This window comes from Neospora caninum, chromosome XI, assembly GCF_000208865.1.
Source record: "Neospora caninum Liverpool complete genome, chromosome XI".
Lineage (NCBI taxonomy): Eukaryota > Apicomplexa > Conoidasida > Eucoccidiorida > Sarcocystidae > Neospora > Neospora caninum.
The window spans coordinates 5,638,420-5,665,997 of NC_018397.1; the positions used below are offsets into that span (position 1 = coordinate 5,638,420).

Here is a 27,578-nt window from a genome sequence, read left to right on the forward strand (position 1 = left end):
GCTTGCACGTAACCCGGCCTTTTACAAGTCCCAGTCCTCGCTGACTGTGCATCTTCTTGGGGCTTTAAAAAGAAGTAACGAGGAAGAGGACGGAAGAGATCACCCAACAGAGTTCGCATCCACACAGGAACGAACGACTAGGTGACGCAGTCGTGTCCAATATTGCCCGGATGATGAATCCTACGGCAGTGGAAAGCACACGGACAGCTTCAGGAACGCCCTACGCAAAGCAGGACGCAGCACGAGATTCCGGTGGGAGGCTGTTCAGTCCCGATAGCTGTGTCAGTATTATCGTCATTGGTGAACCCCGGCCATTGGGTGTAAACACAACATTGGTAGCGGCCGACATCCAGCGCAGGAGTATCGTCCAGAAGTCACAGATGGGCAGATACTCAGCAGAATGTCTTCGCGTAGTTGACCTACAGCACATGCAAAATCTCCCGTTCCCATATCCCCTGAAGGCAACGAAGTTCGCTTCAACAGGTCGCCGTGTGTACAGCCAACTTCACGTGTGAGGTAACGTGTTGTAGGCGAACAGTATGGATCTGGTCAGGCAGGCAAAGTTTCGGACTTGCGTTCGAAGTCGTCACAGCCGACCGGGACAGTTGGAGCTTGGTAGGGACGCGACCGCCTTACACCACAACCACTCGCCTTCTCTGGACAGGCGGATTGTCAGCAATAGCCGTCTGTTGAACGCCGCTTTTGTTGTTAACTGCCGCACCACCGGAAGTGTGCAGTCCGCTTCGACAGAGTGGCGTGCCAAAAAGAGTCCGTGCTACGAGAAGTCACGTGCGGACGGGAACGTTGCCTCTCTGCTAGCTCTTGTCTGGCATCTCCTCCCGCCTGTGCATGCGCTGGTACGAAAAATCGACGCGGTTCCCAAAGAAGTGAAGCTCTGCGAGTGTCGCTTTGCAAATTTCGAGCACCAGTCTCCAGACCATTCCGCTTTCGTGTTTCTTTCCCGCGGGCGTGAGCTGTCTGTCGTTCTGTCCAATTTTCACGGCTACTACTCTCGACGGCGTTTTCGCGAGCGTGGGAAAACCGGCCCACGTCTACTTGCACTGCGGCCGCAGCGTAGTTGTAGTTGAGTGATTCTGTAATTTTTCTTTGGAACTAAAACCACAAAGGCAGTCCTTTGAGTGTACTTGAAAACGTGGAAGCGGGAACGCGACGAAAGTAGCAGCAGGATTTTCGCTGCTCTTCCCTGGGGGATTCGTCCGTTTCGCGCTGGGTTGAGAGTGCGCGAGGCGGCGTTTTCGTGTGAGGGATAGTGAGTTTTTTCGTGGAGGCTCTCAAAGAGAAGGCATCTTCTTGGGCAGAGTCTGACATCTTGCTCTCCGGCAGCTGTGTTATTTGTGAAGCCATGCAAGTCGCCTCTGTGGGCCAAAGTGGGGGAGGCGCTGGAGCGCCGGGGAGTGGCGAACCGCTGGAGTGTACATACGCCTCAGTTCTCTGCTGCATTTGCGGATGCAGCATCCCGCCTTCCCCCCGAAGTATTTGTCTGTCATGTTTGGCGCAGCAAGTCGACATAACTGAGGGCATTTCTCGGACGATCGTCCTGCCGTGCTGCAGAACGTGCGGTCGCTACATGCACATTCAAAACAAATGGCTGGCGTGCGAGCTCGAATCCAGGTGAGGAAACTCTGGGGAAAGCCCGGAGAAGTTGCTTTCGCACTCGGTGCCAAGGGTACGTGTGCTGGTAGGGAACCCTAGCACGCTTCTTCGCGCGGTTCACAATCAACACAGCTTCTCGCCGTCGCCATGGGGAACGCCTGGCTGCGCCCTGTCGATTCGGAGGCTGTCTCATTGTTTCTGCCGGACGCGTGTTCGGAGTCCTACAGAGGCCTGGAGCAGCGCAGGGACAGTTTAACGAAGACGTAGGCAACTTGGATGTCCATTCCAGCTCCTAGACATGGAGAGGCGCCTTTGTCGAGGAACCAAGGGCTGTCGCTGCCGTGGGCATCGCTTGCCGTCAACTCGAGGGAAAGTCGAAGCGGCTTATCGCACCTGACGCGTTGTGCGTATTGCGCCTTACTGGGTGGAGGCACAGAACCACGGTGTTCGCAAATGCGGAGTAGGCGGAGGAGTGTCGGCTGTACCAGCGATCCGTCTGATTCGAAGAGCCTGCGCGCCAACCACGGCTGTGTGCAGCTATTCGTGTTTTGGCCATTCTCCTCGACGTATCTCCTTATCTTTCGTACCGTGCGCACCCTTGTCTTTATCGCAGCTTTCTCTGGTGTTTTGTCTGCTTCCCTATGCGTTTCTCCGTTCCAGAGAACTAATGGCTGTCTGTCTCAAGAAGGTTCGTGGCCTGAAGAAAGTCGAGAAAATTGTCGACTGCCAGTGGCTGTGGACGGAGCCGCACAGTCGGCGCGTGAAGATGAAACTCACGGTGCAAAGCGATGTGCTCGACGGACGGGCCGGCCTGCAGCAGTCGGTCATCATTGAAGGCGTCATCCAGAGCACGCAGTGCGACGAGTGCAAGAAGGTAAGAAGCCTTTTCACAGGAAAACGCTCCATAATGCTTCGTGTGGTGACGTCTTCAATCCTGGACACCATTTCTCGTGTGGGACTGTGGCCGCGGCGGGCTGCTAAAAACTCCAGGTGTGCGGCGCGCCACTGTGTGAGCCGATTCCGTCCGTTAACATCGGAGGGGGTTTCTGTGGCGGGTTCGTTTCTTTCCTTCTCGTCACGCGTTTCGCTCGGGTACATCTTTCAGCGGAAGTATTTGTGCGCGTCGCGTGCTGTTCTGCGTTCCTCGCTTCAGTCCTACACTCCTCACGCAGGGTGGACGGCCATGGTGCAAGTTCGGCAACATGCGGAGCACAAGCGCACTTTCCTTTTTCTTGAGCAGCTGGTGCTAAAGCACCGGCTGGCGGCCCGATTGCTGAATGTCGTTGAGAAGTCCGATGGCTTGGACTTCCACTTTCCGAGCAGACAGGCGGCTCTCCACTTTGCGGATTTCTGTCAGTCTCGCTTCCCTGCCGTGTCTAGACAGGCCAAGCAGCTGATCAGCCACGATGCGAGCAGCAATATTTACTACCACAAGTACACGATCAGCGTAACCCTAGCGCCCGTGTGTAAGGCCGACCTGGTGTACATCCACCGCAAGCAGGCACAATCGCAGCTCGGGGGGTTTCCGAACCTTTCACTCTGCACGCGTGTGGCTGGCGCAGGGATCCAGTTGACGGATCCTTTTTCGGGAAAAGTGGTGAACGTCAGCCCGGAGAAGTACTGGAAGTCTCCGTTCCAGTCGCTGTGCACGCGGAAGCACCTGTCGTCGTTTCTTGTCCTCGACGTGAACCCCGTAGATCGTCCCGGGCACTCTCAATCGGAGTCGTCTCGTCGGGATCCGCCTCGAAGAGGGAAAGGGAAGGCGGCGCGGTCGGAGCCGGAAGGCGAGGACTCAGAAATGGGCGAGGTTCGATACGGAGGACGGGCGACGCCGGGGGGGGGTAGGGACAACGACGAGGGTGTCTTGGGCGGGCACAGGAGCGGCGCCGGGAAGAGGAAGAAGAAGCGAAGAAATAGTAGCGCAAGCATCCAGGGTGGAGAGACAATGTGGCCCTCGGGTCGCCCCGACGGTGGACCGCCTGGTGAAGCGGCCGCTGGAGCCAAGGCTGCGACGCGCACGTCGACCGCTGGGACTCTCGTGTATGAAGTGGAGCTGGTGCGGGCCTCAGACGTCGGCGTCTCTGACCGACGGATCGTAACGCACTCCCACCTGGGACGGTTTCTCAGTGCTGGGGACTGGGTGAAGGGGTACGATCTCCGCAGTATTAATTTACCAGGAGCGGCGGATGACGAGTTGGAGCGCGACGCAGGTGGATCTCGGGCGTCCGCCGCGTCAGGGGTGAAAAAGGGGAGACGGCGAGGCGGGAAAGAGAGAGGCGATGCAGGCAGCGTGGGCGGCGACGACGACTTCTCGAGTCCGGCGGAGATCTTGAAGCACCAGGACAACATGCGGCAGGAACAGGGTCTCGCCGCCTGTGTGCGGTGGGAGGTTGTGATTGTCAAGAAAGTGCCTGCGCAGCAAATGCTGAGCGAAGGGCCAGCGGATGGAGCAGCGCGGGTGGGAAAGGCGGGACGGATCCGACCCTGGGTGCTCCAGACTTTGCGGAAAGAGCGCGACACAGAGAGCGGCCAAAGTGGGAAGAAGCGGGGCGGCCACCGCGGAGACGACGCGGGCATGGAAGCAGAGCTGGAAGAGTTCAAGGAGGAACTGGAAGAAGACCCTGAAATGCGGGCGCAGGTGAACTTGTGGAAGGATCCGCGCTACGTGGCCCGGTCCAACCGTGACAAGAAGGCGCAAAGGGGAGACGGGAAAAGGAGGGACAAAACCGTAAAGGGTGGAGAGGGGCAAATGCGGGTCACAGATGGGACGCACGAGGAGGATGCGCGCAAAGCACACCAGAGCGAGGAGCCTGGACACGACAGTAGCGATTATGAAGGCTACTCCGAGGACGACAGCGAAAAGCTGGTGCACCTTATGGAAGGGTTGACACTAGAAAACGGAGTCCTGAAAGGAGTAACGGTGGAACCTGGTGCACGGCTCGCAGACGAAGTGGACGAAGACGGGACGCCGAGCAGTGAGGGGAAGAGTGCAGAGAAGTGGACTGCCCCTGGCGCCTCTGCCTCGAACAACATGAATGTCGAAGACGACGGCGATCTGTGAATGCTGAAGCGCTGACGGGTGGTACGGCGTTGGAAACATTGACACAGGGAGCACGATTTTCTCGGCTTTCGGCCCGTCGGGGGAAATGGGAAGGTTCGCTTGTCGGGGAGGACATCGCTCCATTCCCTCGTGTCTTGGCATGCGAAGGAAAGGGGCGTCGATTGTTCCCTATCTGTTTGCCCCTGCTGCTTCGTGAGTGACAATCGCATACTGGCAAGTAACAAGTGAAACGCTAGCTGTCAATACGGTCTGTGGGTCCAGTGAAGCGAGCGTCCTGGGAGCACGGGAGCTCCGGCGGAAAGCCGCGCGGTACCTTTGGTGTGCCGCGCCGAGGTAGAAAAGTGACGGCTCGCTGCATTGCGTCAGCCAGCAGATGCCGCCGATTTCATGTCTTGCGAGTTTGATCCCGCTGCGGCTGTGTGCGCGGCTGAAGATGAACTGGGGATAGGGATTCGTGAACGCGCAAACGGAAACTTCACAGAGTTCCTCTGGATCTTAGCCAGTGGTCTTCAGTGGTTCGGCCACCCCTAAGCCTTGCTCGACTTTGGACAAAAACAGGAAGCGGAACCAAGGATGGGATCCTGTCCACGCACTCAAGCACTCCATGTCGCTCCCCCTGCGGGGAAAAGCAGTCACGCACTTTCCGGTCGAGTTAACTTCAACCCCAGACTGATTCACGTCGTACGCGAGAACTGCGTCGACGATAGAGCGGCGAAATCGCGTTGCGTGCGTTCCTTTCACGGCAGCAAAACTTCTGTCGTCCCCATGTTCGCCACTAGTTAAATTTCACCTGCATCTTTCACTGCCGAAGAAGTGGAGGGCGGCGAAGCCTCCCATGGAGCACGGACCGACTCCACTGATAGTCCTCCTTGTTAGCATGGTCCGTGTCAGGGGTTCGTGTTTCGTTTGAATGTGATGCACGGTTTAGAGCGACCGCTTCACATACGATGCACTTTTTTCAGACGCAGCACGTGCTGTGAGAACCGCTTGTTCCGGCCGCGGCGACAAACTCTTGAACTTCTTCTGCGCTACGAGTGTGCATCCTTCTAAACCACGGCAGTGGAACCCATTGTATCGATAGAGTGTGTGGTGCTTGGGGGGATCCGACGCAGTATCTGTTTCTGCACAGAACGTTTTCTTAGCGGGGTGACTGCGTCTCGCGTTTGTCTGTGAATCGTGCAACACGCGACGCAGTGTCGCGTGGCTGGGCCTCTTCGGCTTTTCAACAAGCATCGAGGCGCGTATCTCCGGTTCTCGTGAACACTAGAGTTGAAGAAACCGAACTGTCGCAGCAGCGCAGGAAGGAAAACGCACGCGCAGTGCACGAGCGCAAAACCTGTTGAAGGTCATGAATTTGGAACTCTTGCAGGAAAGGGACGTGAGCTAGTGAACCTACAAGAAACGTTTCGCCACTCAGCTGTGCAACGGCGAAACGCTACCCTCCTCCACCATCCAGAATGGTCTAGGGAGGATCAAGCGTTCCATTGTCGTTCGGATAATTTCCAAGTCGCTTTCTTCTCTGTCTCGGATTTCTTCTGGAAGTCTCCCGTTTTCGGAGCGGACTCCTGGAGACGTGCGACTGACCGGGCCAACCACATCTGCCGTCCCTCCGTTCCGTCCTCCTGACGCGGCTTCTTCTGAGACCCCTCCTCTGTGGTGGAGCGTATTTCTAGCTCCCTGAGTTTTGACGTCTTCAGGGACAGCGAGTCGAGGCCGAATCCGCACGTTCCACGCTGCAGCCTTCTTTCCAGAAGGCGCGACAACACCAGTGCGGTTCGTGCTGTCGGCTGCGGCTGACGCGTCGCCTTTGCTCGGGGCGCGGATCTCTCTCGGCTTCGCCGACGCTTCATCCCCGGCGATCGCTGCTGGAACGATCACACAGACCCCGGCGTTCCACACTGCCACGGGAAAGTCTTCGTTTTCCCCAGGCTCCAACGCCCCATCACGACAGTCCAACGCAGCGCCGGAGCTCGGTAACCGCAAAGCTGGGGAGGAACCGAAAGCATCCGAAGCATGGTCCATAACGTTTCGCTGATGCGAGGGCGCCTCATGGCTCTGCCGCGGCTCTGGTGAAAGAAAAGCGCGCCTTTCTTTCCTACCGTTCGTCCTCGACTTCAACGGATACCTACAACCCCTGGATAGGTTGTACGCACACCTGTCACTCGTGGACGCAACGCGAGAAGGTGAAACTGATGAGCGGCTTTCCGTAGCGTCTTCCTCGAGGTGAATGTCTACAGCGCTGGTGGCGCTAACCCTCACGAATGCCTTCGCATCTGGCCAGTCGCCTGTTCTTCTGTCCGCATTTTCGAAACCCGACGAATCGAACCGACAATCCCAGCGTGTGGTCGTATTTTCGCTGCTGGCGCCGCACCGCGAGGCTGCCTGAGACGAGAAAGGCTGGTAAAACGCAGGTGTTTCGTCCGTCTCCTCTTCAGACTCAGATCGGGGAGAAGACGACTCACAGCCAGAGGGGGAGGACGGAAGACTCTGATAACAGTTTCTCTCCAAGTCGCCTTTTCGGTCGCTCTCTTCTCCTGTCGACAAGCGGAAACTGTCGTCCCTGCGTTCCCGTTCCACTTGGTCAACCTCAGACAGCCAGCTGTGCCGGTGCGTTTGCGTCTCTTGACCGTCTCGAGGAAGCGCAAGGACGCACGCACACTTTTCACGGCTTTGGGCATCTGTCGATTTCGAAAGAAGCACCCCGTTTGAACAGGCGGCTGCTACACGAGAGCCTGGTTCCACGCCTCGATCCTCGGCACTGGGTGGGTAAGTCACTTGTTCACGCTGTTCTTCTTGAAGCTCCTGCTCGTTCACCGTCTCCCTACGGTTTGAGAAAGGTCGGCGAGGAAGTTTTCTCTCCCCAGACCGCGGAAGTGAGTCGCTGACGTCCTCATCTCGGGGGGACCTACCCGGGATTCCGCGCGAGATTTCACCCGCAGGTGTCGTCACCTGTTCTTCGCCGCTTTGAATTTCTCCTCCCAAACTAAGAGTACGGCGGTAATCCTCCTCCAGGGCACGAAGCATGGCGTCAACGTTCCGCAGGGCGCGATCCTCCTGCGACTCTCGGCCATCAGAGGCTGGATGCTGCCGCAGGACAGACTCCGAACGGCGGGGTCCGACGTCGCGCCACGCAGTGCTTTGAGAATCTCCAGAGACCATCCCCCTACAGGCGGCATGTCCAGTGCCTACGGAATCAGTCATCTTGGTGAGCCCCATCTTCCGCATTGTAGGGAAAGCGTCAGCCATGTTTGTGCGAAAGAGAAGGGCGCTTGTCGAGGGGAAGACGAACTGTGCAACCGGCGGGAGCGTTGAGGTATCCGAGCATCTCGGCGTCGCAAACGGGAACGAAGCAAATAGTTTCACATAAGATTTTTGAGGGCCTCTCCATCATATTCTTACTCGCGTCGGTCCTGCCGCTGCATTTTGTTCAGTCTCCCCAGCTCAAAGCGACTTTTTTTCCGACATCGACATGCACAGTGTCTCCGCGGAAGACACAGGCGGAAGACACAGAGGAAAGACTCCCGAGTGACGAGAAAAAAACGTCTTTCGGGTTATTTCTTAGCAGCTCTCGACAGTTCGATCTTCCTCTTTCGATGGGGAACGGAATGGAGGGCTTTTGGGATCGCCTCGCAGGGAGACGTGCTCGAGGCAAGCAGTTTACTTGCTCAGACGAGGCCTCCACGGGACAAATTCGCGATTAAAGTGCCAAAACGGTAGAGCTGTTTTGTCAAGCTACCACGTCGAGCATGCCTGCTTGTCGTAGTCGAGATGCTTTCCTAGTGCCCGACTACCTGCAGGACGAGGCGTCCAAAACTCATGCGCAGGAAAGGCAGCTCGAGACGGAATCCACAGCAGTGTGCATCTGCATGCACACCTCGAAGCAGTTGCGGTTGATTCCTGAAAACGCGCTCTATACGAAAAAAATGGGTGTCCAACAGTGGCAGTGCAGGATATTTTGTTTTCCAGCATGGAATACTCACCAAAAACTGGAGCACAGGAACGCGATGCTGTCACCGTACACGGCATCCTAAAATGTACGACAATCGCCCTGCAAAGCGCTGGAACATCGAGTGACCTAACGCCGAATGGCGGAAGAAGCACTTGCATTCCATTACGTTTTTTTTAGTTGAAAGTATACTCTGGATTATTTTGCTCATTTGGGCCGCGATTTCTGTTTCTTTATCAGGCATGTGGTTCCATGATGCGGTGAATACCTTTGGCACGCAGTACTGAAAGCCGCCGCTGACAGTCACCGGTTGTGGCAGTAGACCGACGCGAAAGCATCACGGCAAACTTGGAAAAGTGCATCGCTACTCGCGACAGTTTCCCCCATTCGGCTTGTGCCTTTTTCGAAGGCGCAAACCTGCCGTAAACGAGTGGGAAGCAGACCAAATCTGGAGTGATATCTCCTTGGTAAGTCTGGTCTGCATCGGCTTCTTGTTGACTTCATCGCCAGCACAGCGGGCGAACCTGTAAAAGACGTTTCTAAAGCTCCTAACTGAACCCTATCCGGACCACATGGGCTTGTAGAAAAAGCCTTTGGAAACCATGTTATAAATCGAGTCTTTCCTGACAGTAACAGCAGCGAACCTCGTGCTTGACGGGAGGCTGGGGCACGAGCGGATGCCGTCTTCGGTGAAATCCCAGGAATCGTCCACAGTGTTAGCGCATTCGCAAAATGTCAAAGGTTGGTTCCTGGGTTTTGGCAGAGGAAAGCAAGCGAGTGTGGTACTGCCGAACACTGTTGACGAGGTGCGTTATCTGAGTCATGTCAAGCGACTGCCGCCTTGACGACACGACTCACGAGTACCACGTTACGCTTCTGCGCTTCTCGAATTAGGCTGACACCGGATGCAGACGAGGGGGCCTCGCTTTCTCTCCTGCTGGTGTGTTTCTTCACGTGGATGCCCATGTACAGACTTGAAAGGTGGCTCTTGCTCGTATTGTTTCGTATATTAGTGAATTACGTGCTTCCGTTTGCACAGTATCCTGGGAAAACTCGCTTCTCTAGAATAAAAAGTGCCGACGCCTCCCACATTCACTTCGTTCAGAGTGGCTGGCTGGGGAACTACGGGAACCGCAGTGAGGCCGAGTTCCATGACTAGACGTGTGGCTGGAGTGGCGATACTGCAGAGGATCATTTACGGATTGTCGTTTTGCCTCTTCGTGACTTAAAGGCCATTGCCATTCAAAGCAATTTAGAACCGGATGAGAGCACGCAGTCCTTGTAGGCCTGTCAGGTGTTCAGAGGTCAACCGCAGGCAACACAACGTTAAGGTGCTATTTCTCTCTCTGCGCTGATCTCCCCACCCAAAGTTCCTGGGCGTGAATACCTCTTGGAGAAAGGTGTTTTCTAGTTCCTCAATAAGACAAACATAGCCACCGTTCTCGGCGTACAGGGCGTCCGCCCACTCCATTCAAGGAGACAGAGCCCAGCTAACCGTACAGGTTGCGAAATGCTAACTCATATTTATTTGTATATATGTATATATATATATATATCGACTGTAGAAGCAGTCTGCGAAAACTCCAAGGCTGTTAGCGCCTTGTCATATTCTGCCGATTTATCCAGTTCCACAAGTATCTGATGATCGTGTCGGGCCAGGGGCACACGCGATTGCTGCTGCACATGCCAAGAGGAACCTCTTCCGCTGGCTGTAGGGCAGTGCCCCTGGGTTCCACAAGACCGTCATTCAAATCCTCTCCGGCACTTTCCGTGTATCCAAAGACGTGATCCTTTTTCAGTCCAAAGTGAATCAGGTCGCAGTACAACATGGCAATGCGCTTGATGACGAGCCCCTGGTGAGATTGAAACGGCGGTACGAGGTGCCTGACTCGGCTAGCATCAAGAAGCTTCCACACTTCGCCTATCTACCTAGAAGGGGGAGTCCGTAAACATGGAAGGTCTAGAGAGGATTGATTTCTGTTCTAAGAAGTTGCTATCCGAGTAAGCCACCAACCTCCGCCAACCACTGGCATCTTCCTTTCGAGAGCCCCCGTCCTGATGCGAAGTGAAGGGTCGGGGATGCCATGACAAGAGTTTAAGCCGAGAGCAAACGGCTCGTTATATCCCGGTGGAAGAAAATCGGCGGCGACACTGTGTATCACAACTACTTCCTGGTCGCCTGCTGGCAGGACGGGCGACGCGGGGACTGCAGATGCCTCTCCAGCTCGTATTTTTTCCACATCCTTCATCTATACTAAAGAGCAATATTGAGGATTGGGAAAGACTTCGTCGTAGTAATGTAGTAGCGCGCTCCACAAACATGGGGAAAATGCGATGAGTCCTTTACCCTGTGTCCCACCACACAACAGGTCGTCCCGTGTCCGAGGGTCAACGAATACAGGAAGAAACTGCCATCCCCACCGCTCAACGGTCTCTCTGCCCGTAATCCCGACCCCGGTTGTTATTCACCTGCAGCTCTTCAGGAGGCATTTGACGGCAAGTCTCAGGGGTGCATGTTCATTGCTTTGCTTACTTGTGGCACAATGTGCTGATGTCTTATCAAATAGCAGTGTGTCGGTAAGCGCAGTTGGAACCACTTCGTGCTGTGGAGTTGCCTTGTGCGCGTGGTGGACGACGGTGGTGCTAGGAGTCAACGAGCAGTTGGGTTGAGATGTAGGAGTTGCTGGGCTGCGTCTGCCTAGAAAAATGCGACCCTTCGACGAATTGTGCTGCGACCGCAGCATTTGCAGGTGTCGCGTCCAAGAAAAACAATCCTCTTTAGCCGTTGAATTTCTTCAGCTCCGCCAACTTTCGTTTCCCTTTGCGGTGGACAACGAATTTGACCGTGGACAGTAAAAGACTTCTGGCTAGCCACCGACACTCGAGAGGCGGGAACGTCAACCCGGAAGAAGGGCCGAGTGTCTTGCAGCGAGGATGGGTTCACGTCTTAGGGTGAAATAGATCTGTTTTCGTGTAAGGATCTTCCCCTCTATTTGAATAAATATGAGGTTAATGTGGCGAAAACTGCGTACGACGAAGAGACATGTGCACCCCAAACAGTAAACTGAATCCCCTAATATTGGCGGGACCAGCGAAGATACCTGCATCCTTGGCGTCATCTTTTTTCTCTTCGGACACTACAGTATTGCCTAGGGTTGCGGGCGGGGCGCTTGCCTAACAAATCGAGCGGAACAAGTTTTTACGGCGTGATCCACCGCTCGAATGCTCATAGAGGGGGTTCCCGCGTTCCCCTGTCCGTTTATCTTTCTTCGGCGTCATGGATGGCAACGGAGAGGACGAGTACTCTGCAGGTGAGAAGGAAGCAATTTTCCTTCATCCTGCAGATCGCCCAGAAAAGGATGCTACCGGGATTTCAGTTCCCAATTCTGCATCGAACCGGGCATCTAAAATGGCCGGTGAGGTCCGCGAGCGCCTTGTACTCTTGTCTGAAGAGTCACCGTCAGCCGAGAGACTGGCATCTGATCGATCAGGCATACCAGATCCGTTTCCTGATGTACAGATCCCCGCTACTCAGTCACCTTGTGACGCTTCTTCTAGTTCTGAAAATGGCGGAGTCGACATAAAAGATCCCCCCATTTTTTCAGGCGGGAATGAAATCCGTGACACTTCATCGGGTATCCACCCGGGCCCCGGATTCCTCTCCTGTTCGATATCCTCGGATTCGCTGGTGTACTCAACGAGCAGCTGCCCACCGCGACAGGATACAGACCAGCAAAACGGAACCAGTGCGCGTGTCTCTGAAGCAGATAGCCGACGCAGCAGTACCTCTGAGGCTCCTCGCTGTATGTCTGATTCACCATCCCCTAGAAGTCCGCCCGTCTTTCCGACTACGCCGGAAGAAAGGGGTCGGAACTCTGGAAGTTTCCCATCATCTCGTCCACTGATGCCGGGCATTTCAAACAGCCCCCGGAGGTCCGAGCAACCTCTTACGTCTTCTCGCGCCCTGGAAACTGCATCGGCCGAGCCAGAGTCCCAACACTTGAGCCCCTCAATGAGACAGCCGCTGACCACTCATCCAGGCAACGGCGCTGATGAACGACTGGTGCACACCAGTACATGGGTCCCTGTTGGTGATCTCTCCGGAAAGAAAATGGAATATCCGGTCGAGTCGCTGCGTCTTCAGAATCTGGATCAGCTGATCTGGCGAGTCAGGCTCGTGAGAGAGGTGCTTGCCGGACTCATAGGGATGCAGGCTGTTTTTTCCCTGACCAGCTTTGTGTTTGATAATGCAGCTGCCGGCATCGTTGCGCTCTTCTGCATGCTCTGCAGCGTCTTCGCCCATGCTGACCGACGGCCGGCATCCTACCTGCTTACTTGCTTGCTGGCGCTGGCGCTCGCATCGACTGTACTTGCGTCGCTCTGTACTCGTGTTTACGGCTTCGAGCCGTACTACGTAGACGTGACTCTGCACCGAGTGAGCATAGGTCAGATTGCAGTTCTGCTTTTGGTGAGTATCAGCACCGCGATTCTCACTTACCAGACCATCAGTTTGCAAAAAGCGCAGAGGAGGAAAGCAGAAAACAGCACTCATGGAGGTGACCAGATGGTACTTCCTGGAGTACTGTCCAATGTTCTACTACAGCGAGGCACCTCAAATGCTCGTTATATTCTGCGATCAGCTGAATCCGCTGCTGCGGCAGCGAAGGTGGAAGGGACAGTGGGAATCAGCATTCCACCGGCTCTCCAAGAAGAGGACGATGAAGCGGAGACCAACACTGACTGCAGTTTTGATCGCCGAGAGTCTGTCTGCGTGCAAAGGGAAGGTGCTTCTCGTCTCGGGAGCACTCTGCCGCCTGCGTAGTGTGTGGGCCGTATGCATCCTGTGTCCTACAGTACCCGTGTATTTGCGTGTATCGTGTAGTGGCCAGTTGCAAGCAATTGCTTTTCGGAGAATAACCAAAAGAGACAAGATTCTGCCACATTTATAGCGGCGACTCTTAGTAGTGGACAGGGCAACCAGAGACGGAAAATGTTTCATTGATCACACTGAACGGAGATACCTGCTGTATAGGCCCTCCATATTGAGGAGAACCAAAGTAACGCCAACGTGAATTCTTCGTGTAGCCTGTCTTGGTCGGTAGTTTTGGTCCCCAATTTGCAAGGAGGATGTGGAAGTCTAACCCGACATTCTGATTCACCATTTTAGCGCATTCGTGTGCAGTTCGATAGCTAAAAGTTAATGCTGTATTCTTCACCGGCTATTTCTGGGTGGATAGCAGGAGTTCTATTTTCCACTGCCACGTACTTGTACGCCTGGTTTAAAATGCGTGCTCGGTCTAGGGATAAATGAAAATTCACTACAGTGGAGACTCTCAGGCAAGCGAATGTACAATTGCACACCAGTGCGGATTTCTTCGTCGGAGTGAGGTCCAACCGGGCGGCCACCAGCGCTTGTGAATGCATGAGAGCAGGAGAGGAGTCGCTGCTGTAAAGCCTGGGTTGAAAACGCATGCTCGGTCGAACAACAAAGGGATAATATCTGAAAATACTTCACTACGTCTCCAAAGCACGTTTCCAACATATATGCAAATCCGTTCTTGTAGTGGAGGCAAAAGTGTCAACCAACATGCAGTCAGTCGACGTAACTCGAAGAATTTTGACACAAACCTAGTTATGTACCTCCCCACGAAACGGGGAGATGAGATTGCACATTTGCGCCTGGGCTCTACCACTCTGCCCTTCCTATTGTGGCAAGGTATCCCTAGTACAGAAAAGGCCAGACCAGCATCGCATCCTATAGCGAATTTGGTTGCTATCATAATACATAATGCCATCTTCGAATTCTCCAGGCAGAGATCGTCGTAATGAAGGAAGGTTCGGAGTTGGTTAGAGCCTCAGCTGGTGAAAATTAAAGTGAGGAAAACAGTCCTGCGTGTTACGTTTGGTTCATCATGGAAACGCGTTAACCATGCTGCAATAGATAAAGAATGGAACAATCGTCAGCGTCCGCCAGCAGCTGTTTTGGCAGAGTCACTGGGACAGCGAAAAAACTATTGACGCTTGCGCATCTTTAGGTGACAACAAACTCGTCATCAAAAGGAAGCTCCGCACTGGAGAACGACATGGGCGCAACTGCACAAACAACCACTCAAAAATAAACAGTCGCATGCTTCGGCGCTGACAGCCGACACTTGCCCAACAAAGAAGTTTCACTTAAAAATAAACTACTCCTCGATTGAAAACTAGACTCCGGTAGATCCTTGCACTGAGTCGTGCCAACGATGTTTGTGCAAGCATACGTCCACCAGCTCCACGTGATAGGAACCGGCAGTAGCTATTGTAGCTCACACAAGCAGCCTCCGATGGCGAAAGATCACTAGGGTAAGCCACCAGAAAAGAATTCCTTTTTGCATACAAATGATGCTAAGCAAGCTCCTTTTCCCAACGACTAACGCAAGGACTGACACTAATTAATTCCTGGAGCTCCGCAGCCCACTGCTGTGTAGTGCTTCGTATTTGTTGCTGAGACAATACGTCTGTATCGAGATCATTAATTCTTCGAAGTAGCCAGTCCTTTAGCCCTTCCAGTGAGGCAGTGATCGCTCTGATGTGTGCAGTTTCCAACATGTCACCAGGACTTCCCTCGTCAATGTAATCTTGAGGAGAGTCCTGTACCCACACTTGCGACACATTAACTTCAGGGGGCTTGGACCTTTCGTTGCTGTCGAATGCATCAGTCGCTTCTTCCACTGGCTCTGAGCCAGCCAGAAGTGTGTCTTTCTGCTCGTCGTTTCTTGACGGCTGTCTGCTGCTGGCACCAATTTGCTGTTCGGGAGGAGAGAGCTGCTCACGGCGCGATTCTGCTCCTGGACCTTCTTCTCCCCTGCCTCCCTCGGCAGGCTCTATCGTGAAAGGTCTCACATTCTTCGTCTGATTCTCGAAAGCCGGCGACGCATCGGCTTCCTGCCGAGCGGCTGTGGCATCGACCCGCTTGGCAGTTGCCCTCAGACTGCCCCTCTCAGACGAGTGCTTGCGTGTGGGTTCCGTCTCCTGCAGTGAGGTCTGGTCTCCCGCACCGCGCGGCACTGGCACGCTGAAATGATGTGACTGGGTCTGCTGTTCAGTAGATTCGGCTGCTCTAGTAAACACACAGAACCCTAGATGTCTTCCTTGCTGGCTTCCAGTTTTCTTGAAAACAGGTGAAGGAACCGCCGTAAATATCCAGAGAAAATGCACCAGAGAAAGGAATCTGTACATTACAAATCTCGTCATCTTGAAGCTGTCTTCTCGAAAGATAGGTTGCTAAGCGACGGCATTTACCCCGCGCATCATACCAGTGGTACACAGCAACGAACGGCTGTCTGCGTTTTGCAGTAGCTGGTAACGATGTCTACGAATCGAACGGCGCGCACAACGCCGAAAAAGCGCTACGGCAAACACAAAACAAACGAAGAAAAAGGGTGACTAAACACATTCGAGACACCTTACAAAGGACAACGATTTAAAATATGCCAAGCTGCTGCTGTGGCCCAGTGAAGCGAGGAACCAGCGAAAGAATCCTCGCCAGCTCATGAACGATCCAATTTCGTAGGTCCACCCGCGAGCAACTGTTCGAGCAGTTGTAACTCAACTTTCACTCGACGGCCCCAGCGGCGAATCCCTGGCCGCTCGGTGGGCAGTACCGCCTATGTGCACCCTTCCGTAGTTTGCTCGAAGATCAATGCTTGTGAAACCGCTTCCACTCAGTCTACAGGAAGCGAAGTTACCCTCACAATGCCGCTGCCCGGCCTTGCGTACAGTGTTCCGCGGAGAGGAGCCTGGATTCTTCACCCAAGAAACGCTCCTACTTCAACTGCCGACACCACTGGTTACATTTGTTTCCAGTAGCCCTCATACCCTCTCATCGGTACAGACGCGTGACACATATTTCCGGTCAGGGGACGCACATACGAACAGAACCAAGTCATATGTCTTGATTAGTTTATCTCACGAACCGTGCTAAGGTTTTCAGTCCGAGAACTTTTCGCCTCCACCAGTTCCATGCAGATTGGAACAACATGCTTGCAGCCATTTTTGCATGGTTTTTGCATGGGGCTGTTTAGTGGCGCCGTGACGCTCTGTCCTGTTCCGGCTGACTGGCCTGGGTTCTCATAGGTGTACCAGAGCAGGCTGTTGATATGCTGGTTGTGTCACAGGGCGCCAACACCGGGAGTACGTTGGCCAATTGAATACGAAGCGAGACATATATACATGCCCCTTTGTGAACCGTACAGCTTATGGTTTGTTGCCGACGGACTCCTGTCCGGTCGCAAACACAAGACGCACCAGGCACGTAGCACAGGCTGGGACAAACGTAATCTTATGGTGATGCGTGTCGGCGAAAAAAGTTCTCGTGTGAGACAAAGAGTGACAAAGAAGAAAAGCCTATGGAACACCGTTTTTTAAAAGTTATTTGCTGGGGATCTGTAACGAGAAAAATTGGAGCACTTTCGGAGACTTCCGCATGCCGTGTAGACGCTGCCAGAGCCACGTCGGTGAAGATTAACTGGTGCACGTTTTCGAGGTATACGCCAACTCTGTTTTCCTGCTAAAAACCATCACCTTCCGCAAAGCGCTGTCTCGGCATACGTAGCAGGAAAACAAGCAGGGGGAGACCGATGAAAAGACTTGGGCCATTTTAGTGTCAGTGTGCATCCTTCGTTTATAGGTTACTTGTCCTGTCAGCACTCTACGGTGTACCGGGAGAGCTGCGTGTCCAGAAGCCTACCTACCCTCTGGAAGTTGTCACCCGCTGCGTGTACACTCTTTTTCGCTGTTAAAACTCATGTGAAAGCACTGCGAAATTTGGCGTGCAGAACGGAAGTGAGAGAACACGAGAGAAGGCAACCGCGCTCGGCGCCCCAGGATCTCTCGTCACTCCTTGCCACACTCAGCCCGCCCACCTGGTGGAGGTCGACCATCCTCCACTTCCTCACGCATGCATGTGTTCGGTCACCTCGTCTGCCTTCACGAATCGGACGACAAAGGGATCATCCTGCTTCCACAACACACAAGAAGAATGATCTGAATCCCTCAAAGGGAAAGTTGATTGGTACCTGCATGACGTGGACGAGACAAAGTCGTGTCCGAACGTGTGTGTAGAACTTTGCCGCTTTCCTGCCTGTCGGCCTCCTCTGCTTCTATTCGTCTGTCTCCGTCCACCGTCGTTGTCTTTTTCTGGAGCCCGCGAGGACACTTTTCTTTCTCCCACGTTTGTTTTTCTTTCCTGGTCTGTCTCGACGGCATCCTCTTCCAGGCCTGTGTCTTTGCCGCCCGCTGTTTCTCCAGAGAAAAGGCCACCTGGTCCGGAATAGAGCCACGGCGTCACCTCCAGGCTTCTTTTCGGGTGTTCGCGGCCAATCGAACAGCATTCTCCGTCCTTTCACCGCCTCCCCCCTCACCGTCTACATCCCTTTCGGAATCTCTTTCCCCTGGGTTTCTGGCGTTTGCGCGAGCGACGGCGCCTCTCTTTACGCGGAGACACACCGAGAGAACTGTGCGTAGAATTGGTTGTGTCGCACACCGTTGCGCAGTTTTGCAACGCTTTCTCTCCGTTTCTCATGCACTTTTCTTTTTGCTGTGCGCACAAGCAGAGGACCTCACTTTTTTGAGGGTTCGTTCTCAATCGCCTTCTCGCCGCTAAACTGCGTCGCGTCTAACCCGTCTCTCCTGCACACCGGCGGCTGCCCTGAAGCCCGACTTTTCCTCTTTCGCTGCTCCTCCCTCCACCATGGCTGGGACAGGGTCTGGGTACGACCTCTCCGTCTCCACTTTTTCTCCAGATGGACGTGTTTTCCAGGTGAGGGCCGGGGAGTAAAGACCCGAGGCACGGAGGGGAAGGCGGGAGGCGGCAGCGCCGACCAAAAACGGAAAAGCCGACGGAGTGGGACACGCCCAAGGGCGCTCGCTGGAGTCGTCGAAACCTACTAGGCCTAAGAAATAGTACGCGGATGTGGCGAAATTGGTAGACGCATTAGACGTAGGATCAAAGTATTGAATCTTTAATTAAACAATATTCTTGTAAGGGTCAGGTATCAACAACATAACGGTGACCTCGACAGGGGGTCTTTTTGCCAGGCCTTCTAATGGACAACTTCCGGCACACTGACAGTTCACAACGACATCTCAAGCAACTTGCGTTACACACAGGCTGTCGTTGCGCGCAGCCAAAGTCGGACACCTGAACAACTTGCGGGGGACGGGCACTCAGAGCAAGGGAAGGGTTGCCGCCGGAGCGTTTGCCAAACCGTAGAAAGTGACCAGGTTGCGTATGTGTGGCGGCAGATGGCCGCGGGGAAACGGGATCTCTTCACCGGATCTTCATCGAGTCGACGAAAAGCTGGACACATTGCCTGCGCAGCGTCTCGCGGCGCATGACTTTCTGTGCCTTGCCGTTTTCGCACTTGCGTCTCAGGTGGAGTACGCGGGGAAAGCGGTAGACAACAGCGGCCTGTGCATGGCTGTTGTGTGCCAAGATGGCATTCTCTTTGCCGTGGAGAAGCCCAAGCCGTCTCCGCTTCTCCTCCCTACGTGTCTCCGAAGAATCGCCGCTGTCACGGAAACTATCGGTGAGTGAAACACGGCAGGCCCCGACGTTCCGCGCGCCGTGTACGTAGATCTGCGCGCCAGGGCTTGCCACAAAAAACCTGCGAATCGGTGCATTTAGGAACCGCCTCTTCCACAGCTGAAGCACTGGTACTTTGTTCCTCTGTTTCATCGTGTTCGGCCGCACCACCACTTTTCGCGAAACGCTGTCGTTTCTTGCGTTGCCGAACAGACCGACCAGACTGGCCTTTTTCCTCTGTCCCCGGGTTTGGCTGCATTCCGTTGTCTGGTTGCGCGGCTTCTCCGTCGCTCTTGTCTCCATTCGCCCCCGGCCTTTCCTCCCCTGTCTCCATCCCGAGTGTGCGGCGCCCCCGGATTTCTTCTCGCCTTTGTGCCGTGCCGTTGCTCCTCTCCATCCTGGCCTCGCGCTTGCTTCCCGCTGTATTACTGCTTTCCTCGGTTTCTCTGGGCTTTCTTCCAGGAATCGCTGTGGCGGGATTGGCGGCAGACGGCCGGCAGATTGTCACGCGAGCTCGCCAAGAGGCCGAAGAATACAAGAAAACGTTCGGAGTAGAGATCAGCGGCGGCGTTCTGGCCGAGCGCATTGGTCTCTTTATGCATGCCTATTCTCTCTACTGGAGTGTCCGACCTTTCGGCGCCTCCGTCCTCATCGGCGCGGTCCAGCAAGAGCGAGGCGAACCTGGAGCGCCGCTCCAGTTTAAGGGTAAGCGAGGCACAGGAGAGAGCGAGAGCGTGAAGGGATCAGACGGAGCGAAAGCAGCCAAACCACCCAGAGCGATTAGACCCAAGCGGAAAGATATGAGTCCCAGCTAAACAGACAGTTCCTCAAGACACGGCAAGGGCGTCTCTACACATCTATCTCGCGCTGTGCAGGAACCCATATATATATATATATATATATATCTTTTTGAACGCGTGGGTATGTATTGAGTTTTGATGTCTTGGGCGCAACGACGGAGGGGAATTTGAGTGCATTTTGACACTTCGCCGGTCTCACTCCTCGCCGACGCATCCCAAGCTTGCGAACCGTTATGCTGTGTTTCCACGCACGTCGTACACGTCTGTGCATGCGTAGTTCTTGCGGTGCCGGTGCACGTGTGTAGATGCGGACTACCACGTGTGTATGCACTCTTGAGAGTACGGAACTCTCGCGCGTAGTACTTTTTAAGGCTCTCCTTCTCCTGTGTATATATATGCGTGTGTCTGCTCACGTTCGGCCTGCCTGACCGGGACGTTCAGAGCGCGTCTGTGGTTGCAGAGGTTTGTCCCTCGGTGCGTTCTGGTTTTTTCGCAGGCGAGCTGTACTGCGTCGACACGAGTGGGTGTTGCAGCAAGTACCGGGCGACTGCGCTCGGCAAGGGACGGCCGTCAGCCAAGACCGAACTGGAGAAGCTGGACCTGGAGACGCTGACGACGAAGGAGGCTCTGGAGGCTCTCACGAAGATTTTCCTGGTTGTTGACGACGAGGGAAGCAAGGAAGGGAAAGTGGAGGTCGAAGTAGGTCTGATCGGAAACGACAGCTGCGGGGTCTTCAAGATGCTGCCGTCCGAAGAAGTCCGCGCGGCCGTCAAACGCGCGAGGGAAGCTCTCGACGAAATGGACGAGGATTAAGTCCAGACTGCCTTGGAGAAGGCGAGAGCGACCCGCGCGGGTTGGCCCAAAAGAGAACGAACAGAGAGATAAGGGCGCACAAAAGAGGTGCCGGGTGACGATAAGATGGATGCACTGTTGGGGGCCTTCAACAGCGAGACACATGCGGAAAACGCAGGGGCAGATAGGGAAGAAAAGCGGATAAAAACGGAGACCCGTCGCCTTGTCACCTTTTGAAGAGCGCGCGTGTGTTCCAGTTTTTTGTGTACGCGCCGTGAACGCGAAGCGAAACCGCTGCCGGTCAGTGGGAGATGTCTGTCGACACGTCGTTCGCATGAAGGAATGGGCCATAGAGAGTCGAAAACAGAGGAACGCTTGCAGGAATGGACACAGACTGTTTTGTAGAGTCAAGGGAGACCACGCCTGAGACTCGTGGTAGCGCGCTTTCTCCAGATCCGAGCTGCTACCACGGAATGACTCCGTCTGCGTCTTGGGCAGAAGAACGTGTATACAGGCCAACGGGATGAACTAGAGAATGCGTCAACTCACTTTTTCGGGTTTCCTGATTCTGCTCCAAAAAATGAAAGACACGAGGCTCTCTTAGGACCGGCGCATGTGTGGCCTAGCCAACTGCCGAGTCCGATTCAGCGTCTGGGTCACCCCACGTCTGCTAACGCGACGCGTCCTGAAGGGGAAAGGAAGTTCCACTGGTGGCTTCGACTTCGCGTTCACAGAAAAGCTGCGCTTGAGTGGGTGGAGCGCTGTCGCAGCGACACTGGAAGAGAAAACAAACTTCAGAAGCGTCGTACAGATCTACGTAGATGGAGAGAGAAATTCTCGTGCAGGCTTCGTAGATGATACGCCCCCTTGTGGTACTCATTCTATACTTCCACATACCCGTAGGGCACCACCAGCGTGTATTCCATGTGTTCATTCGATGCTAAACTCACTGAGAATTTGCAGATACTTCTGGAAATGTACGACACGGCTGTGTCGAGAGGAACCGTCTCCTGCTGAGCGTCTCGGCTGGCGGGAGTCCACGCATATCAAACTGAATCCTAACGGCGGCAGGCATTATGAGACGACAAAGGTTCAGAGCCCCCGCGATTTCCCACTTCTAGAGACTCCTCTTGTTTACGCTCGTGAGTGCCAGGACCCTCATCTGTTTGTATGTCCATCCTCTGGCTATTCGGAGGACGAGGAGTTCCCGCCCAAACCTACACAGACGCGGACACCCGTATCTACATACACCGTGTAATACGTAGGTAGATACGTGTAAACTGCCTTGCGAAGTCTTTGCCAAACACGCAGTGCGGTGTGAGTCTGCGCATCCAAACGGAAGGAACTGCGCTGTTTGGGACACGACGGCGGAAGCGGCGTGTCACCGGTTTTGTGGAACAGAGTATTGAAAACAGTGTTTCCTTCCACACGTACATGGCTTCACATATCCACACGGTTTCCTGTAACGCGCCCAGTCCGTCTACACTTGTTCCTTTTCGGATATCCCTTCACGGGAATAGCCCACGCCTGCACATCTAAATGTACAGAACTGCAACATACACATATTTTAAAATGGTGACCATGGAGAATAATACAAATGAGAACACGTGTACGCTACAGAAACGTGCAGTCGTCCAGAGCCGCTTTGAAAGACAGACATGATGTGTGCCCAAAACAAATCTACGCACTCGCGGGGAGGGCACTGCACGCGCGTGAGAATCCCGGCCTGCTTTGGGGACGCCCTTGATCGCTTCTTGCGGGGGATGCAGTGTGTTACCACGAAAAGTTGGAATCGTCAGGGATTGCCGATTTCGAGATTCGGACGCGGCAAAAACGCCACGAGTTTACGCCTTTCGAAGTCGCCGAACAGGACCGCTGACCGATTCCGGCGACGCATGCACACTCTGTACACCTTTGAAGGAAGCTTCACCGCCGGAAACACAGTCGGGTAAAATGACCGAACTGCACAGCGCCTCGCAAACTGCGGCGCATGAACCAACTATCGGCCTCCTCCACACGGAGCAGCGCACCTTCAACAGCCCGAGCAGGTGGAGAGAACAGGTGAACATCTTTGCGAACCTCACCGCGCTGGGCAAACCGGCCCTGCATTTACACAGCGGATACGTCGGCTCGCCCCTGAGAATGGACAGCGGCCGGTCCAAAATCGCCTCTTTTGTAGTCGACACCCCCCCCACTCTCTCTCAGACACCTTCCGCCTCGGTTGGTGTCGCTACTCTGCTGACGACGTCGAAGTGGTTACGACCGATGTTCACGACATAAATTGCCGCCATGTGATGCGCCAAGTCGTCGTCGTGGCCTTGCGGGGAATGTACCAACCAAGCCGCTCTCTCCTTTGTTTCGGGCCGACTCGGAAGATACACCAAGATGCGACAGCCGAACAGGCGCGCCGCCGCATCGACCTCCCTCTCCGTCGCAAAGGTTCTACGGTAACTCATGTACTTTCTGTACAACTCGAGAAGGTCCGGGCGTGTCATGTCCCGGACCGGCTTGAGCGCCCCTGAGCCGTGCGCCATCCACAACGGAAGTCCGCGTCTCCCGACTGCTCTCTGCAGCTCCTCGCGGAGGTCTTGCGTGGTCCAGACGTCTTCAGCTGTTAGCTGCGGACTCCCCAGCAAGAAATCCACAACGCAGTTCCGTATCGCTTGCGCAAAGACCTGGCTGCCAGTGAGGGCAAAACTCAAGGCACGAAAGAAACAGGATCCGTCAGGCGCCATCTGGTGAACAGCCACCGGCCGGCCCAGAAATGGTGCAGGCGACAGCAGCGGCTGGGTCCCGACTTGCGAAGCGGGAATCCCGAGGGAAGAAGCCGTCTTCACGCGCCACGCCAAAGACGGTTCATGGAAACCAAGTTGCTGAATCACAGGAGGAATGAATGGCAGGTCGGGAGACTTTCGGAGCCCTTCCCGGGCGTCCACGCGAGGACTCTTCGCTGGGGGGCCCTCGGCGTCGTCCTCCACGCGCTCGCTGGACGCACCGTCGGGATCCTTTTTGTCGGCGGTGCCGGGAGTTTTCGTTCGAGGACTGAGCGTCGCCGCTTCCCCGCCTTCCTCCGGGGTAGGACTGCCGTGTGCGTCGAAAACCTCGTCGGATTGCGCTTCTGAACGGTCAGCGCCAACCCCACCACCGGCCTTCTTGCTGTGCCTCCTGACGGAACTCCGGAAGGGAAAGATCAACGGATCCTCCACGAATCGGGCCTTGCGCTCTTCTTCCTCAGAATCCTTCTCAGACTTCCTTCTCCTCCCTTTCTTCTTGTCCGACGCCTCGTCGGAACTCGCGTCTGAAGAATCAGGGTAGTCGCCATCGTTCTTGCTGTGCCTCCTGACGGAACTCCGGAAGGGAAAGATCAACGGATCCTCCCCGAATCGGGCCTTGCGCTCTTCTTCCTCAGAGTCCTTCTCAGACTTCCTTCTCCTCCCTTTCTTCTTGTCGGACGCCTCGTCGGAACTCGCGTCTGAAGAATCAGGGTAGTCGCCATCAGTATCGTGACTCTTGAGAAGACTTCTGTACGGAAAGATCAAGGGATCCTCACCAAAGGGGGTTCGACGCGCGTCTTCATCAGGAGCCGTCCCATACTTTTTCTTCTTGGCTTTCTTCTTGTCGGACGTCTCCTCGGGCTTCGTTTCTTTAGGGACGGGTGTTTCCGCGGGATTCTTTTCGTCGGGTTTGTTGCCTGCACTCGTCTTTGGCGGGACGGGGGTTTTAACACGGTTGACGTCGGCTTTTCCTCCGCCGGCCGCCGCAGGTTTATGATCGGCTTCCGTCGTCGCGGGCCCTGCGCTGGCGGGGGTCGTCGGACTATCTACGGGGTCGCTGCGCACATATTCAGGGACACCACAGAAGTGAAAAGAAGGCTGGATACATCACACGCTTCAGGGCGAGGCGGAGGCACAAGACAGTTGCCGCATGTGGACACATGCTCGATGCAGGGAACGCCACGAATTCAATGGAGGCGCACAGACACACCGGCTAGCTGTTACATCGATCACGTGGGCATTTGTTCAGCAGTCCATGGCTACGGATCCGCAGACGCCGACCTTCTGTGGCTCCGTTGGGGGCGATAGCCCGACGGACCACGACTTGTTTACAGCCACCGACACGACGAGCAGCGCTACACGCGCGGGATTCGATGAAACGCATTCCCTCCACATGCTGGTGGGCCAAAAGGCTTTGACGCCTAACCATGCGTATGTGGCTGGGCGTTTCCGAAACACCTACGCTCTATCTCCTCGCCATGCGCCTAACGCGTGTGTGTCACGTCCAAGCGACGCAGACGTCTTGCCTTTCCACCGGGCCGCATTTCACCCGATCCAGCTCGTGTGTTTACCTGTGGGGCCGACGACGCACGGGGCGCCTTGAAACTTTTATCTCCTGGACCAGGCAGGTAACAGAGACGGTGAACAGGATCAACACACTCGCAGCTAGCACCGCCAACCTCATGTTCCGCGCCAGGCCGTCCCGCGCCTTTCTCCGTCGTTTGCACGCCCTTCCTTCCCTTCTTCGTCTCTCAACTTCCAAGTCCTCACTTTCCTCCTCCCACCTGTTCCTTCTCTCTCCCTCTCCCTCTGACAGGAGCGGAGCCGCGCCTCTCTTCGCGGGCGAAATCGTGTGGAAACTCGAAAACCGGAGCGGTTTCAGAACTGAGAATCAATCGCGGAGACCGCTCGAAACAGGCGTCTTCAGGAACGACGCGAGAGCAATGCAAGGCCTCTCTCGACACGGGAACAGGAACGTTCGGACACTGATTTTTCACCCAACACCTGGGAAGGCGGCGCAGTTCTTTGAACATCACCTTCGAAAACACAGCGAACCGCCACCCGCGCGTTCTGGAGAGAGCAAAGGACCGACGCAGCGGGCGGGTTCCCTCAAACAGGGACGTCGACTCAGCAGAGTCTTCTTCGGACTTTTGAGTCTGAAGCCTAAAAAAAAACGACGCTCCGGCGTCCTTGATGCGAAGCACCTGTCCAGGTTCCTCGCCTCAGGAAAAGGAACACTGCAGTCGCTCCAGGTTCCTAGAGACATTCACATTGATGCACGTAACACGAGGAATACGCACATGCCTTTACGCTTTTGCCTCACAAAAATATGGTCGGACAAAATGACACACAGCCCCACGCGCTGCCGGTGCCTGGGGACCGGCTCTCTGCCGGCTCCCAACTGCGACACGGAGGCCGGCTCCCAACTGCGACACGGAAGACGCTAGTCGCCTTCTAGAGAACCTCTCTTTTTCACGCGTTTTCTTCACCGCCAGGTGGGTTTTCTCGAGGAGGCGCTCCCAGCAGCCCCGGCTTCTTCCCGCGGCGCTTTGCGGGGTTTCTTGGAGAGCGACGACTGACACACGAAGGAACACACGCGCACAAACGTGACGGGAGGCAACCGTTGTCATCTCGGAGAGGGGCCGTCTTTTACCCGTGAAGGCAGTGAGTTGGGACTGAAAATAAAAAAGCGTGGAAGGATGCACCGAGAGAGAGAGAGAGAAAGGGAGCGAGAGAGAAAGGGAGCGAGAGAGAAAGGGAGAGAGAGAGAAAGGGAGAGAGAAAGAGGCGCTCACGGTGCGGCTCGACCAAACCGAAACGGCGAAAGACGGCCCAACTGCGAACAAGCTTCGCGACTGCGTCTGTTCAGTTGGAGCGACACAAAGAAAAAACGATCCACTGAGGAGAGACATTCACTGGTCCTCACGGCACATCGTTGCAATAGACCCTTTCCTCGCCACCTTCCCGGCATCACACCCTCAGGCGACCGCCTTCGCTCCTCAAAGCGCGGCGAGCAAAAAATGCAGAAAGTCCTCGGAAACAGAGAAGAAATGTGGAAAGAACGCCTCTTCTGAACCCTCCAGTCGGGGCAAATGAAAACACGCCGCGGCGAACGATGCGGTGAGTCAATTTTCCGTCTTCACCGGTTCCGGTCGCACCGCCTCCGCAAATCGCCAACCCAGGGTGCGCCGACAGAAGACCGACGGAGGCAAGAGCGGGGGCGTGAAACCTCGCAGTTTGAGACTCGAACTCACAGACGAAAAACAAAGAAAAGAAATCGAGGGAAATGTCTCTTGTGAGGCGCCACGAAAGACGAGCCTGGTCTTGGACCTCCGCCCAGCTGTGTCTCCCCCTCTCCGCGTGAGCGCCTACCGTGCGAGCGCAGGGACACCGGAAAAAGGAGCGAGGAACTCAAACTCCGAGTAGCTAGTTTGTTTGCGGCCCACTTTTAAAAAAGTGACTCGAGGGACACGGATCGCGAAGCTCAAGACCGCCTTTCCTGGCTGTATTTAGAGATCCCCTATCGACGTCCGTCGACGGGCTGTCCCACAAGCAGATCGCCGCGGGGCTGCAGACACAGAGGGGACGTCTCCTTTGTGCAGTGTTCCGCAGCTCTCTGTTGGCCGCTTTCTTTCCGAGGCGTCTTCTAGTATCCCCCTGAAAGACAAGTCCAGGAGTCCGTTTTCGGGCAACCTCCAGAGCCCAGATAGCCTGCCTCTTTGTGATCTCGTCCTCGCCGGCGCGGTCCCGCGAGAGAAACGGAAAAGACCGCGCTCGCGTTCTCCGCAGCCCGAAGTTTTTCTCTGCAGTGAACGCACAGAACAAGACACGAGACACAACCAGGCAGGGTGGGCGTGTGGCGTCTCGCCGCTTCCCCGAGTCGTCTCTCGGACGTTGGATTTCGAGGCAGGCACACTGAGGCACAGGGAGACGACACTCAGGACCGTAAGACTGGCAGCGCAACGGAGGCACACAGAAGGGAAACGGAAGCGCGACGGACACCGACAACGCGCAGAGGAGGCGGAGA

At 55.2% G+C, this 27,578-nt stretch overlaps 5 protein-coding genes across 5 annotated transcripts; 3 read left to right on the forward strand and 2 right to left on the reverse strand.

Annotated features, from left to right (window-relative positions):
- Window positions 1-1,588: 1,588 nt before the first annotated feature.
- On the forward strand, window positions 1,589-4,675 carry NCLIV_059760 (putative NMD3 protein; the record flags this gene model as incomplete). The annotated part of the gene is made up of 3 exons (XM_003885530.1): window positions 1,589-1,632; window positions 2,275-2,488; window positions 2,768-4,675. 3 exons carry the CDS (start codon window positions 1,589-1,591, stop codon window positions 4,673-4,675), a joined length of 2,166 nt encoding a protein of 721 aa, XP_003885579.1.
- A 1,413-nt stretch (window positions 4,676-6,088) lies between these two features.
- NCLIV_059770 (conserved hypothetical protein) lies at window positions 6,089-7,921 on the reverse strand (the record flags this gene model as incomplete). Its single annotated transcript, XM_003885531.1, has 1 exon — window positions 6,089-7,921. One exon carries the CDS (start codon window positions 7,919-7,921, stop codon window positions 6,089-6,091), a length of 1,833 nt encoding a protein of 610 aa, XP_003885580.1.
- Window positions 7,922-11,898: 3,977 nt separating this feature from the next.
- NCLIV_059780 (conserved hypothetical protein) lies at window positions 11,899-13,443 on the forward strand (the record flags this gene model as incomplete). Its single annotated transcript, XM_003885532.1, has 1 exon — window positions 11,899-13,443. The coding sequence occupies one exon, from the start codon at window positions 11,899-11,901 to the stop codon at window positions 13,441-13,443; it is 1,545 nt and encodes a 514-aa protein (XP_003885581.1).
- Window positions 13,444-18,351: 4,908 nt separating this feature from the next.
- On the forward strand, window positions 18,352-20,798 carry NCLIV_059790 (putative proteasome subunit alpha type 3; the record flags this gene model as incomplete). The annotated part of the gene is made up of 4 exons (XM_003885533.1): window positions 18,352-18,420; window positions 19,036-19,189; window positions 19,648-19,890; window positions 20,482-20,798. The coding sequence occupies 4 exons, from the start codon at window positions 18,352-18,354 to the stop codon at window positions 20,796-20,798; spliced, it is 783 nt and encodes a 260-aa protein (XP_003885582.1).
- Window positions 20,799-22,978: 2,180 nt separating this feature from the next.
- NCLIV_059800 (conserved hypothetical protein) lies at window positions 22,979-25,235 on the reverse strand (the record flags this gene model as incomplete). The annotated part of the gene is made up of 2 exons (XM_003885534.1): window positions 22,979-24,608; window positions 25,231-25,235. The coding sequence occupies 2 exons, from the start codon at window positions 25,233-25,235 to the stop codon at window positions 22,979-22,981; spliced, it is 1,635 nt and encodes a 544-aa protein (XP_003885583.1).
- Between the last annotated feature and the right edge of the window lie 2,343 nt (window positions 25,236-27,578).